Consider the following 13,941-nt stretch of genomic DNA (forward strand, 5'->3'; position numbering starts at 1 on the left):
AATTGGATATTTCTCTCCAATTTTTGGACAGGGCGTACTATATTTTCGAAGCTCACATTAGGGCAGAAAAGGTGAGTGACAGGTAGCAGCCTTGAGGGACTTGACATTCTGAACCCCCATGCCCCCCCCTCCACTCGCCCTCCTCCTACATGTGTGTGCATGTGCTCAATTCCTCCCTCGTTGTTGGCTGCCTTCCTCCCTGCAGCCCCCTCTGCGGGCTCGTATCGAATTATGCTGTTCTTCTCTTTCGTCTCTCCCTGTTACATCTGCCACCTGTTTACTAGGACACTTACAGCTGACTCTTTTATCATGCACCTCCTTTGGCCCCAGAAGTCTGTTCCTCCTGAGACAACGATTACCTGCGGTGTAGTTCACTCATAAGATCCTCCTAGTGGCTGATGTGTTGCACTGCAGGTTAACTGTGAGGTTGGCCATTGCTGAAAGATTTCTCGTTGAAAGCCGTATCGAGTACGGTGAGCTTACTAATAGAAAAAAGGGGTGAATCTCCCACAAATTGCAACAGAAAATCTGATTAATGTATATTAATCCTAACAGTCTCCTCTATAACATATAAAAAGTCCTAAGAAATCCTAGTGGTGGAAAGTATTGGGAAATACAAAAAATCTGTGATGCCAATTTACCATTGCAGCCCATGTTATGGGGAGACACTACAGATGAGTAGTCTATATCCTCGACGTTCCACTTCTGGGATTGCTCCGGTGCCGCAGGAGATTCCGCCAGATGTATGTATTTTCGACAATGTCCATTTCCTTCCGCTTTCTTTGTTTTGGAATTTTAAACTGCGTTAGATTTATGAGGACTATGGTTAACTGCTCCTCAGATCTCTGCAGGGTAAATTGAGATAGCTAGCTAGACTATCTGTCCAATCTGAGTTTTATCACTCATGACTAAACAACCTTTGAACGTACATATTCCACCAAAACAAGTTCCTTTCCGAGGCTGTTTTGCAGCGGCTCCATGTTGAGCTTAGCGCCGCCCATGACGATTATGATTGGTTTAAAGAAATGCCAATGAACCAGAGCACGTTTGAACACTGTAACTAACAGCCACGAACCAGGCTGCAATGTAAAATGCACACCGTCGGTTTACGTTCACTAAAAGTGCTGTTTTTGCCACTGATGGGCTCAGATTATTTTACTAAGTGTCTGACAACATTATGGAAAGGATCCCTACAGAGATAGACCTTACTGTTAAAGAGTAAGATCCTTTTTTTTTTTTTTTTTACATAAAACAGCCCCAATCCCACCAGACTCCATGTAAATAAACTACTTTTAGCGTGTATAGAGCCAGCATACATTCACATGTAAATGGGTGAATTTTATTTCTATCAAACCAGAGTGGTGATTCTTGGAATAGTGGAAAGACAAGGCAATAGGGATAATAGCTCATTCACGTCCATGCTAACGTCTCCCGCTCAGTTCGCGGCTCGCAGACACATCCATGGATCCGACCATGGATGTATTAAGAGAACGGTCCGACCTTCTTATATACTGTCTATAGGTCCGACACATTGCAGTTCTTCTTATACTTCTTTTTAATTGCAACTTGCAACCAGAGAAGAAAGAGCTGCATACGTTCGCACAATAAAAAGAATGCCCAGCTCTGGTGCATTAACAGTCTATGGTCTGCTGTAGTTGTTCCAGGCACGATTTGTTTTCTTCCTTTTGGTTTTCATTAGTCAAAGGTTGTTTTTTTTTTACTCAGTAACTGATAGGATTTGTAATGTAGCGAAATACAATACTTCACTCAAAACGTAATCAAGTAGATTTTAAAATACCTATTTTAAAAACTACTTGAAAAAATATAAAATACACAACAAAACTACTCAATACAGTAACGTGAGTAAATGTATTTCGTTACTTTCCACCGCTGCGCTGAAGTAGTTAAGAGTAGTGTGCTGTGCTCGTTTGGCTTCTGCTTTATGTTGTTGCATACCGAACTACTTGAGATCGACTCTGACACATGCTTCTGAGAAACCACTAAAATAAATGAACTTGAACTTAACATATTTAGGTTGCACTGGAGGAGGATCGTTTTCACAGTTGGCTCAAATTGAATTCTTAGGATTTTTTCTTAATGTTTTCTTGATACCCTCAAATTAATTATTTTGGGGATAAATCTTTATTGGTATGTAATTGTAATCTAGCTACATTACGGGAAATCCTATCAGTTACTGAGTAAAAAAAAAACAACCTTTGACTAATGAAAACCAAAAGGAAGAAAACAAATCGTGCCTGGAACAACTACAGCAGACCATAGACTGTTAATGCACCAGAGCTGGGCATTCTTTTTATTGTGCGAACGTATGCAGCTCTTTCTTCTCTGGTTGCAAGTTGCAATTAAAAAGAAGTATAAGAAGAACTGCAATGTGTCGGACCTATAGACAGTATATAAGAAGGTCGGACCGTTCTCTTAATACATCCATGGTCGGATCCATGGATGTGTCTGCGAGCCGCGAACTGAGCGGGAGACGTTAGCATGGACGTGAATGAGCTATTATCCCTCAAAAATGTCAACTCATGGGAAAGAAAGAAAGAGGTTGATACAGAGTGCCGAGTTTTTAACCAAACATGGACTTCTAAAGCCGTGTGCTTAGCTTGCGCAGAACAGATCGCTGTGTTAAAGGATTATAATTTGAATCGCCACTACAATACTAAACACGCAGAGAAATACAACAACTTGACTGATGCAGAGCGGGCACGGACATCTGAAGCTATGCTAGTTAAGCTGCAAAAGCAACAAGGCATCCAGGGATACAGCAGTCAAGACCAGCTTTGTCATATTCCACAAAAATCGCCAATAACACTAAAGCCATTTTCTTAAGGGGAGTTTATTAAAGAGTTTTTGGTGGACTCTGCTGTGCTAATATGCCCAGAGAGAAAAAAAGAGACGTTTGAGAACGTGCCGCCTGACATAAAATTAATATTGAGCAGAATTGAGCCTTTTGTTTAGCCTATTGGTCCGGCCCTCCACAACAGTCCCTGTTTCTCATTCTCATTGGGAAAATGAATTGCCCGCCCCTGCCGTAAGACAACGTATGTAGGACACTGGCTAAATTAATTCACATAGGCCTACATCTAATTAGCTCATACGGGCTACTTAGGTGTGTAGAAGCTAGCTGCTAGTCTGGGCTGTGAACATTAGGGTCTAACCCATTTATGGAGTCAAAACACGTGATCTGGGTGGTATTTCAGAAAGCAGGTTTAGTGAAAACTCTGAGTTTGTTAACCCTGAGATGAGGGGAACTCTGGGTTAGAGAGAGAGGTAACTTCACCTCAGAGTCAGTTACTATGGTAACTGAGCCTGTCTCATATCACTAACGTCACCCATCTATGCTCTTACATCCCAGCAGATTATTTTTGTCGCATTACGTTTTTTTTTGCAAACGGCATTTGTCTTTACAACATTAGTGATGCGGAGCATATTAGTAAAGCCACTGTAGCAAAGCGCTGTCAGAAGAGTGTGACTCGCTCTAAAGCGTGTTTTAAACGTTTTTAAAAGAGTTCCACAGTATTACAGGTGAATGATGTAAACCCTTTGAAATAAAAGATTATGCATTATAATTCTGTTAATGATGGTGCTGCTAGCCTCAGAATGGGATTAGTAGGCCTAGGACTTTTTCGTCCACAGTGTTGCACCTAAATGAAATAGATTATAGGTTCAATACCATTTCACCAGTAATATTAGGCGATACTTATGATTAAATATGATATACACTATATTGGAATATACGCATTTACTCTAGCAATTTTCTCCCACGCAAATTCTCTCTCTTTTGCAGCAGCCGCTGTGTTGTTGTTTTTTTTAACATGAGTTGATTGAACCAACTCATATCAGCTGTTCTGAAACCGAAAACTCAGGGTAAATCAACTCAGACATCAGGGTTAGACTCAGTTTGTTAAACCTTCTACCTGAAATACCACCCTGGCTTGCTAGTGGTGTAAATAGTGGTTAATAATAACTATTGTTATTATAAGTAGTCTGTGGTTGAGTGTGGGCATATATTTGCTATTATTATCAATATTGGTATGAATAAAGGTAGTAGTGGTAATGATAGTATGGGCTGGATTAGGGGACTTTTTTTTAAGGGCCCCAGAATTTCCCAAAAAAAGGTGGCAGCAGATGGCTTCAAAGTTAATAGCATGGCTTAATCAAGATACTTGATACTAAAAAAAAAAACAATGATATTATTCCCATTATATAACAGGAATTTATTACCCGGGCTGAGCGTCTTCAAAAGTGACAAAAAAGTGCTGGCTGAACCAGCCAATCATGTTCTGCCATGTTGGGATACTCGATCCAATGAGAGGGCTTAGCTAGGAGGAAAACTTGCAACTTGCTAACCCGGAGCCCGGGGCATGCAATATATGTCAATGTCCGGAGCCCGGAGTGGGGAAGTGAAGAACATTAAAGCGGGTATCGTCCATCCTCCGCGTCAACATGACAAGAAAAAAACGAAAAAAAACCTGCTATGTTTCTGAGTGAAGAAGATTCCTATCCATGCTGTGGAGGCGGTTCAAGACTCCCTCTTAGCTCGTCTAAAAACACCCGGCGGCAGTGAGTTGTGTCACCCATTACCACCACATGAAACCCGGGGTAGGAAGTAATGCTCCGCTGAATTTCTCTGAAATCAAAAACTAATCCCTCCGCTTATGTCTTTCTCGCGGCAGTAGTCGTGGCCAAATTAAAAGCCCTCCCCCCCCATCTCCTGATGCCAACGCATTTTGCATACAGACTTCCGCCCCGCTCGGCTTTCCCTCCCCAGTCTGCATCGGTCGGCGAGCAGCTGATATGACAGGAGGATACAGTATCACACACGAGCCGTGAAAAGCTGACTTAAAAACTTCATTTAGAAAGTAGGCGGATGTCGTGTGCGGTTGATATAGGTCGGAAAAGGATTAGGGGAAACGGAGGAAGAAGAAGCGAATGTATTTTTTGATGCGATGGGATTTGCTACTTTCGTGTGAAGAGGCGGACCTATGAGACGCTGCGAGTTCAATATGCTGAAGCTGTACCCGGTGTTTGTATACTGTACGTGGAAGTACAGAGACTATTTTCTTCCAAGTCACAGGCCTACGTAAGGATTTAATTCTATAGGATATTCTTTCTGGCTCACAGATATCCACGGTAGAAAAACTACTACCATTTGGTCTGTTTTTGTTTTGGACAGGGAATTCTTTCAGATAGGCTGCATGTGCTTTGCTCCTTTGGTGTCTATTCACTACACGGTCTTTTTTGTTAGATATATATATATATTATTATATTTTAAATTGATATAAATAAGATATGGGGGACTGGCTTGTCGTAGCTCGCAGCAGTCACCCCTCTGAAACAGACAGTAAACCCATTAGAGGCTAGTCCTTTTTTAAGGGGGTCTTATTTCGAAGTTGTCGTTGACCCACGATGAACTATTATTTTGTAGGTCTTTTTTTAGGGTTTTCTGACCGCATTGACTGCTCCTGTTTTAGCTGTTAGCGGGTGGGTTTGCAAACTAGTCTACTGCGGGATTTTTCTTTAAGTTGGTGCATTTTCCAGGTGTCTCTTTTTCTCGTGACACCTCATACTTGTACTGCTTAAAAGACAGTTTTTCTTTTTTTTGACTGGCTATTGCTGTGTTTTCCAGTCTGACATTTTTTTTCTGGATTGCCCCAGTCATCCCCAGTCCCACGGATACGAATAACTCGCTTTTCACCTCATTTTCCCACCATGAGTTACATCCACAAGGTATTGAATGTTTTGCTACGTGGACTCGTCATCTATGCGGTACTGGGCTTGGAGTGCACTTACTCGAATGATCTTCCCAGCCACTCGTCTGATGCTGCAAATGTAGCCATCACAGGTAAGCGCAGTCCAGTGTCTCCATGTATACTATAACCCCCTCCCCTCTCCCCCTTCATTTCCCCCAGTGGTTTTCTCTGGGAAAGCCGAGGAATCTCCTGCGCAGGGGATTAATGGAAAGTGATGCATTTTATGTCGACCGTTTTTTTTATCCGCTCCCCCTCTGTACTGTACATTGCTGAGGAACGCATGACATGACAGGAATGCAGGATGCATCCCCACTGAGGGTATTTACTATAATGGTGCCCTTCATGTGTCACTTAGGAAGCTGTAGAGGGTAAACCTACATCTATGAACAATAATAAATACCTATATGCGATGTAGTAAGTAGGCTAGTTAGTATCAAATTAATACTATAAGATGACGATTCCCTTCTAACAAAGGAAGGCCACCTAAATGCTCTGTTTACATTAATAGGTATTTTGCTGATCGTTGCCAGAAGACCACAGGTGACCCTCTGAAATTGTGCTATTGACATAACCTAAGAGAGGAGGATTTCCATATATTTGCATCTAGTTATAACTAGGTAATATTGATTCGTGAAACAGGCATTGTACATGATAGTTGCCTTAACCTATGAAAGAAAATGTGCAAAAAGTGATATTTCTTTTATTTTATGTTTGATTATTTAACAGGAACAATACAGATACACGTTACATAGAGGAACGTTTTGCAACATTTAATGTATAAAAGGCATCTAGCTGAAGCCATATGCTAAATTTAGGTTAAAGCAACTAAATGATTCAGGATAAAACATGATAGCATATAGACCAGACTGTCCATGTGTGAATGTACATATGCACATGATTTATATTGGCATATAAGTGTGAATGTAGCATTACATGAGCTGTTAGGAATATGAGATAAGAGGGGTATCAATCATCTCATCTAACTCTGCAAAAAAGCGAATACATATGTTGCCAAAAAAACTATTCCTTCAAACTGAGGTCTACTTATTGGGAAATTTCTGGAGCTTTCAGCTGCATGTCATGACCTACATCAGAGGATGAAATTCAGTTGAGATGATACAGTTGATCACCCTTAAAAAGAAACAACGGTTATGATCTCCCCTCCATATATGGCCACCTGTTATTATGTGATTACAAAAATGTAATGCTCAAGTCAAATGAACCATCTCCATGACAGCTGAACAAACTCCACCCACTGCTGAATGCAACTCAAGGTGGCTGACAGCGGGTTAGTGAAACTTCTACCTGCAGCAGATCCTTCACTTACCCTCACAGGCTGATTATCAAGTATGAGTCAAATAAGTTGTCAGTGATGCAAATATTAGCATTCACTTGTAACATGAAGCTACATTTAAACTGCAAATTTCAAGTGTATTTAATGACTCTTTTGCACTTTGGGCTGTTTGCACAAATACTAAATGATCTCTGAGTTGTGCTGCTAACGTTGACAGAAGATGCACATATGGCCATGTCATTCGATGTCTACAGTATATAGACTCATCTATATATTTATGTTCATCAACACATCTACCACCTGCCTGTCCGTTAAGGCTGGCGGAGAAAGTAATAAACCTAGTCCCAGACAGCTGTTAAGCATTCATGACTGTCTGTCTGTTTACAAATGTTAAGCAGCTCTTGAAAATAAACCAGAGATATATAATATATTAATGAATGAGGAAAAAGCACATTTGCCCTTTTACACAACAACTGCTTGACAGTGTAAAAATGGGCCATGGGACAATGAAGTGCAGTGGATGCAGGGATAGTGGTGACTTAATTCAGTGTCAGTAAACATGACCGCAGCGTTACCCATTTCCCAGCCGGCTCCGTGGAAAGGTCAGCTGCCTTCTCACTGGTCTTGGCGTCAGGCGAGGAAAACACAAGTCTGTGTGTGTGTGTTTCTGTGTTCATGTAGCTCCTGTAAAAGGATCCTTTATAGATTAACATCTGCTTAAGTGGATCTTCAATTGTGTTTGTGTTGCTACTTAAATATATTTTAATCTTGTTTAAAGGTGTGATGCATTTTTTAAATCTCCTTCAAAATGGGTTGAAAAGCTTTAAACGTACAGTATGTAATTTTCTGCCGCAAGGGGTCTCTCAATCAAAACAACGGATGTAAACACGGACTTTTGATGACATTGTGTAGTGGCATTATGGGAGTTGTAGTTTAATACAATTGCCGATTTTAAAATAGATCTGTTCACGGATAGGTTTATCCATTACAGTTTTATCCTTGTTATGTTTAGTAACGTCTATTCATGTCATTCTGATAAAATAGCTTCAGTTTCCACCACATAATTACGTTTTCTTGATTTGTATTGGTAGCTAATGTTAGCTAGCTAGCTAGTTGACCAGTTAGCGAGCAAGCAAGCTAACATTAGCCAGCAGCTAACAATATCACAATATATTTCACCTCAGTGTCACTTTTTGGATGTTTTCAGTACCGGGGGGGGGAAAAGGGTTTGTTGTAATGTTACTCAATACCTCTGAGAGACTTAGCTACTTCGCGGGTGGGGCTGGCCGCCGAGTATCTCTGGTACCGAGCCATGGCCCCGGACCGCACAACACCGCGGCCAGCCAGACTCAGACGCCTGGGGCGATGTGGTCTGTTTCCCCGACAGAACATAAAACTTTCTGTTACTGCCGTTAACATTGTTATCAACCGGTGCTGGAGTTTGTGCTGGCTGGGTTCGGATTGCTGTACGTTTATAAGAGTGGCTGGCTGCTGGCTAACTGTGGATGTGTCGTGTCCCCGGGGCTGTTGTCCACTCTCATCCCGACTGAACTAGTCCCTTAGCGGCGGGGAGTGAGGCAGAAAAATCAGGGTGGGATAGCTGGCTAAATTAGCATTAGATTTGTCTTCTATCTACAGCTAGCTAACGTTAGCTGGCAAACGTAATCGTGGGTTAGCCCAGTACTGTTTAATGGTAACTTTACCTTGATCAAAACAATTATACTTAAAATAACTTCATGAACGATGTTGTAACTTTAACGTTCCCCACCGAGCATTAGCATGAGCTAACGCTAACGTTACTTGTCAACGTAGCACATTACGTTAAGCTGGATCAATCGATATTGAAATGTATCAATAAATAAGATCTCTGCTGTATTACTGTGTTGTAAGTGGCATGTAATCAATGACAAAATGATGCTGTGTGGCAGAAAGCAAGCTATGTAACAGTTACTGAGTGTTATTCTTTCTGTGAGATTGTATGATTTACGATTACTCTCGAACGTATCATCTGAGTGCAGCATGGGAGTTAGAGGAACCAGAGGGGTCAAAGGTTATTAAACATACCGTGTCATTAAAATAAAATAACAGATTTCTCTGGGTTTGAACGTTGTTGGAAACATTTAGGTTAGTGTAAGTACACAACTCAACAAAATATATAACATAGGTATAGTCATTTTTAGACATTTTAATGCAGAAATGTTACATATTGTACCTTTAAAGGAAGACTAACATTTGATAGAGGATATAGCACATTGTTAAAAAAAAGTTGAATTCATAAGGAATAAAATGCACCATTGCACAACTGAATACACAAAGGGGTTTTGTTGCTACAGCCTTAGTTGGTTTGGTATGACCAGTAGCTTATGGCGGCTAATGTAAGCTAACTTTCTGTAATTGTTGCTGTATAACTGCTGTCAGTTTGCTGACTCTTCTCCGCTTGTGCTACTGTTATACTGTAATAAAACAGGCTGTGCGTCACCACATGAAACCCAACAATAAAGGCGTGGACGGCTTGAGATTACAGTGACTACACATACTTATCTTGGTTATACATTTTTTAAACCTACAGCTTTAAATGTCTAATAAGTCATATATGTGGGGGTTATAACCTCATTGTTTGACCATATGGCACTAAATCCATTAAGTGTGGAACACTACAAACTAATAACGATAGCTTTTACGCTTCATGTGTGCTGATCTGAATTGTAAAAATGCATCTAAATTGATAATTTCCTGACGCCGCTTTCAGTTCCTATCGTCGACTGATCGCCAACTCATGTGGGGGGGGCTTGACATTAATAAGTGGTGCAAGGGTGTAGATTCTGTAGAAGATTAATTGAAAATTGTTTGGAGCGCACGCTCACGTGTCAAGCAGTCAGCAGCTGGCCCCCGGTGACGAGAAGCGGAGTGCACAGAGCAAATGCTGTTTTCTCAACGTTAAGCTGTTATGTGAGAGACGCACTCGCAGGTTTTTTTTAGGGTTGCGTATTATGCAGGAGGTGGCGGTACCGGTAAAAAGTGATTGTATCATGCTCTGCCATCAGTCACCGATCATGGAAAGTGAAACTTAAATCTGTCATGGAGCGGTTGGATTTATTCATGCACTTTAAAAAGATTTATTTGAAAGTTTCTTGCTTTTAAATTTTAAATTTACAGAATTAAATGTTGATATTGATATCATAATAGGCTGTATATTAACTTATTGAGAAAAAACAGGTAGTTATATGTAAAATCAGACATTGAGCACCCCCATATAGCCAAAATGGCACGATCCTCGTTTCATAACGCCTCTGCGAAGATTTGACTATGAAATAGGCAGTCGAATCATGCTCCCTTGATCGAAGCATCGATTATTCCTATTTGGGGTCAGCCCTAATTGCTCCACACATTCTGTAGTAGTGAAAATATTTCTTGCCCTGGTAAATGAGGTTAGAGACGAGGCTTTTGTTATTAAAGCAGTTTAGGGTTCAAAGCTGCCATTTAGCATGCTGTGAGTGTGTGTGTGTGTGTGTCTGTGTCTGTGTGTGTGTGTTTTTTTTGGGGGGGCGGTGGTGGTTGGGTTTAACATTTGGTGGTGGCTCCCCTGTGATTTAGGATCTTCAAAAGAGGGCCAGAGTTGGCCCAGAAGGATTTTGTTTCAGAAATAAAGCGGAGGATGATGATGGAGGAGGATTACATAAGTGTGCAATTGGTCACATTTGAGCAGAGCACCCTTGACAAGAAATGAGTCATGTCAGAGTTCCCCACCATGTCTGAAAAGTGTAGACATTAGAATATCAAATGTTAAATTTAAACACCAATATGGCTAAACACTAATCTGTTCGGAGATTATTATGTCGTATTATTATTAGTTTTTTATAATTGTGCCAGTTTATAGTTGTCAGTAATTATTGCAACTGCAACCAGCTGTCGTCATATTGAGCATCAACATCCTATTGTGGTCTAGAATGTAATTAAAAAAAACAGAAGATTAACAGATTACCTGGCTGATTTTGTATTGCAGGATCTACCTTTACAAAGCTGAATCAGGTACTGATGTAGTAATTGATTTTGGTGTTACACAAGATCTGAATTGAATGTCGAGGTGTAGAGTTGTTTTTGTGCTGGTGTTAAACTCATTTCCCAGTCAGTTTGAAGTAATGTGACATGTTTCAGGTCTTAAAGTGCTCATATTATGCTTTTTGCCTTTTTCCCTTTCCTTTATTGTGTTGTATATCTTTTTTGGGCACATTATAGGTTTACAAAGTGAAAAAGCCCAAAGTCCACCCCAAAGGGACTTACCATCTTCCAGAGAAAACACTGTTCACAAACTGCTCCAAACAGCTCTATTGTAGTCCAGCCTTTACTTCTGTGACGAACACACGTCACTTTGTAACACACGTTATAATGCTCGCCTAGCTGCTAGAACAAAAGTAAGATGCCTCACTCTGTAGCTAAAACAGAGAGCTCAACACACAGGGTGAAAAGAGAAGCTGCAGCAATGTGCAGTACAACAAAAATATGGTGTTTTTTGAAAATTAAACCATGAAAACCCATTCTGGTACAACCTCTAAATACAATTATGAACCTGAAAATGAGCATAATATGAGCACTTTAACAACAAAATCTTGTTCCTCATTGTGTGACTTTTTAACTGTGTAGGGTTCCTGCATTAATTGTAAATTTACTTGCATGCACTGCAGTTTTTTCTTCCTAACATGGGCCAAATACAGAGTAAATGTCATTTCCATACACCCTGAGGAAGAAAATTGTGTTTTTCTGCAAAAAAGAGAGAGGCATTTGTAAAGGAGATTGGTTGAGTGGCAATGTGAACGTGGTCTTCTCCCGTTTTAATGGTGTACTTAGCTTGTTTGGCGTTTCAACAAACAAAGCCCTTCCCTCTGACTGCAAAGAACATCCAGTTCTCAAGTAATGTGCTTGCTGGATGATAGTCGTCTCAGATACGACTATCATTAGCATAAGCTTTACATAACTTACAAATACAGAAACTTGCTGCTGTGGGTTAAATTACAGACTCAAAAGCAGTAAAGCAAACATGAGTAGATCTCTCACACTCTATTTGACACGTTCTTACATGTTTTATAAATCCTTTGCTCAAATTTCATTCAGAGATTGTCCAAGTTTGGAGAGAATTCGCTGGATATTGCTTTGTTTATATAGCTAAATCAGAGGTGACATTGGCTATCTCAGAGCAAAGTGACTGCATAAATAATGGGATTTGTTTGGAAAGGAGGTTCAACATTTGCCTCTCTCGCCAGTGCTAGCTTAAGTACTGCAGCGAGCACGTGAATTAGCATTTTATGATACTTCTGTCGCTGCTGGCTGGCCCATGTTCTATCAAAGTAACACTCACGCTTGAGAAAAGCCAGGCTTTCTTCCTACTGCGGTGTTGGAGCCTCAGAGCTCTGGGTTCGCTCTGGGGGCTAATAGAGAGAGTTTCAGAGTGAACGTGGAGCGAGTCATAATGTCCTGGTTCTGTGGAGTATAGCTCAACAGGCAAAGCCATTTCCTTTCCCTGACTAGAACAGACTGTTCTGAAGGGTTCCCCATGAGCCAAAAAGAAAAAAGGACCCTAAAACGCTCCATAGCTTTAGAAACTATCAGCTCATTTTGGTTTACGGACTGCATCTTTAATGTTTTTGGTTCAATCTCTCCACTCCACTCAACCTTAGCTGGCAGCTAGTTTTTTTGTGTGTGCAAAAAAACTCTAAACAAAACCCACTGTACACTGCCTGCCCAGCAACAAACTGCAAAGTTATTGACTAACTGGTTAACATAGTGGAGCATTTAGCAGCTTTAAAGCCAGTGATTTCCCTCAGGAGTTGACAAAGCTAAAAAAGCAGAGTTAATATTGGACCTACTGTCACTAGGTGGCAATAAACATGACTAGACAAACTAAATGAATGATGATGTTGCTTTGCTGGATGGGTAAAAAGGCAACTGTTTTCCATATCAATTTGATTAATTCACATTTTGTGTTTTTCAGCTTGTTTCTGCTGCACCTAAGTGGCCAAAAATCAATTAAATACTGCTTTAATGCAAAATCCATATATAGGTGAAGTTATAGATCATTAATAACCTCAAATGAAAGGCCGGCGACGCATTGCCGCACTCACGCTACTCAGTTGCCCAGTCAACTTCCCCCAGAAGTGGACAGCTGCCGGCCATCTCAATCAGGGGTTTTAGGGTTGTGATCCAACCTAATGAGGCCCATTACGAAACAGAACACACTGGTGTATTTATAAAGCCACAAGTTTTCCATGTGCATTTTCCATCATGCTCCCTGTTGTGGGTGCTGCTGACATTGACGCGGCAAGTTCAGAGTGTTCCTTATCATTACCGAGATCTGTCACAGTGGCATCGGGCCAGTCTGACTTTCAAATAGGCTCACCGGTGAGATAATGGTCCCACAGTCACAAGCCATGGCAGAGAGCAGGGATCGGAGTGGAACTCACCAACAAGCTCTGACACAGTTAATGACCTGATTCACTGGCATGGAGGCATTGTTAAGTTGCTAATCCCCATTGAGGAGCTATTGTTCCTTTGTTATCTATATATTTTTCAATACATCCGAAGAAACATTAGCTACCTAACCATAAATTTCAGGCCAGGTCAGGCCATTTTTCTTCACTGTATCACTGTCAAATAACCTAAACGCTGAGACAAATCCTTGTTTTACATTCTTGAATCTCTAATGCACACACTAGTATGTTCTGGATATATGATAACGGGATATAGATACTGTATATGTTTGGGATATAGGTATTATAAGCATACAACACTAAGCAGCCAGTAAGCTGATTCACTCATGCAGAAAGCGCCTCAGTAAGAGATGTAGGTCACTGTACTCAGCTGTACAGTGTTTCCTGCTGTGAGTGG

The 13,941-nt window shown here is 40.8% G+C and overlaps 1 protein-coding gene across 2 annotated transcripts in view; it reads left to right on the forward strand.

Moving 5' to 3' along the window:
- The first annotated feature begins 4,358 nt into the window (after nucleotides 1–4,358).
- stim2b (stromal interaction molecule 2b) overlaps nucleotides 4,359–13,941 on the forward strand; it is a 47,804-nt gene continuing 38,221 nt past the window's right edge. For both annotated transcript variants that reach the window (XM_078275820.1, XM_078275821.1), the window contains exon 1: nucleotides 4,359–5,860. In XM_078275820.1, coding sequence (XP_078131946.1) covers nucleotides 5,728–5,860 — 133 coding nt within the window. In that variant the 5' untranslated portion in view covers nucleotides 4,359–5,727. The remainder of the gene's footprint in view (nucleotides 5,861–13,941) is intronic.

The sequence above is a fragment of the Sander vitreus genome, chromosome 19, assembly GCF_031162955.1.
Source record: "Sander vitreus isolate 19-12246 chromosome 19, sanVit1, whole genome shotgun sequence".
Taxonomy (NCBI): domain Eukaryota; kingdom Metazoa; phylum Chordata; class Actinopteri; order Perciformes; family Percidae; genus Sander; species Sander vitreus.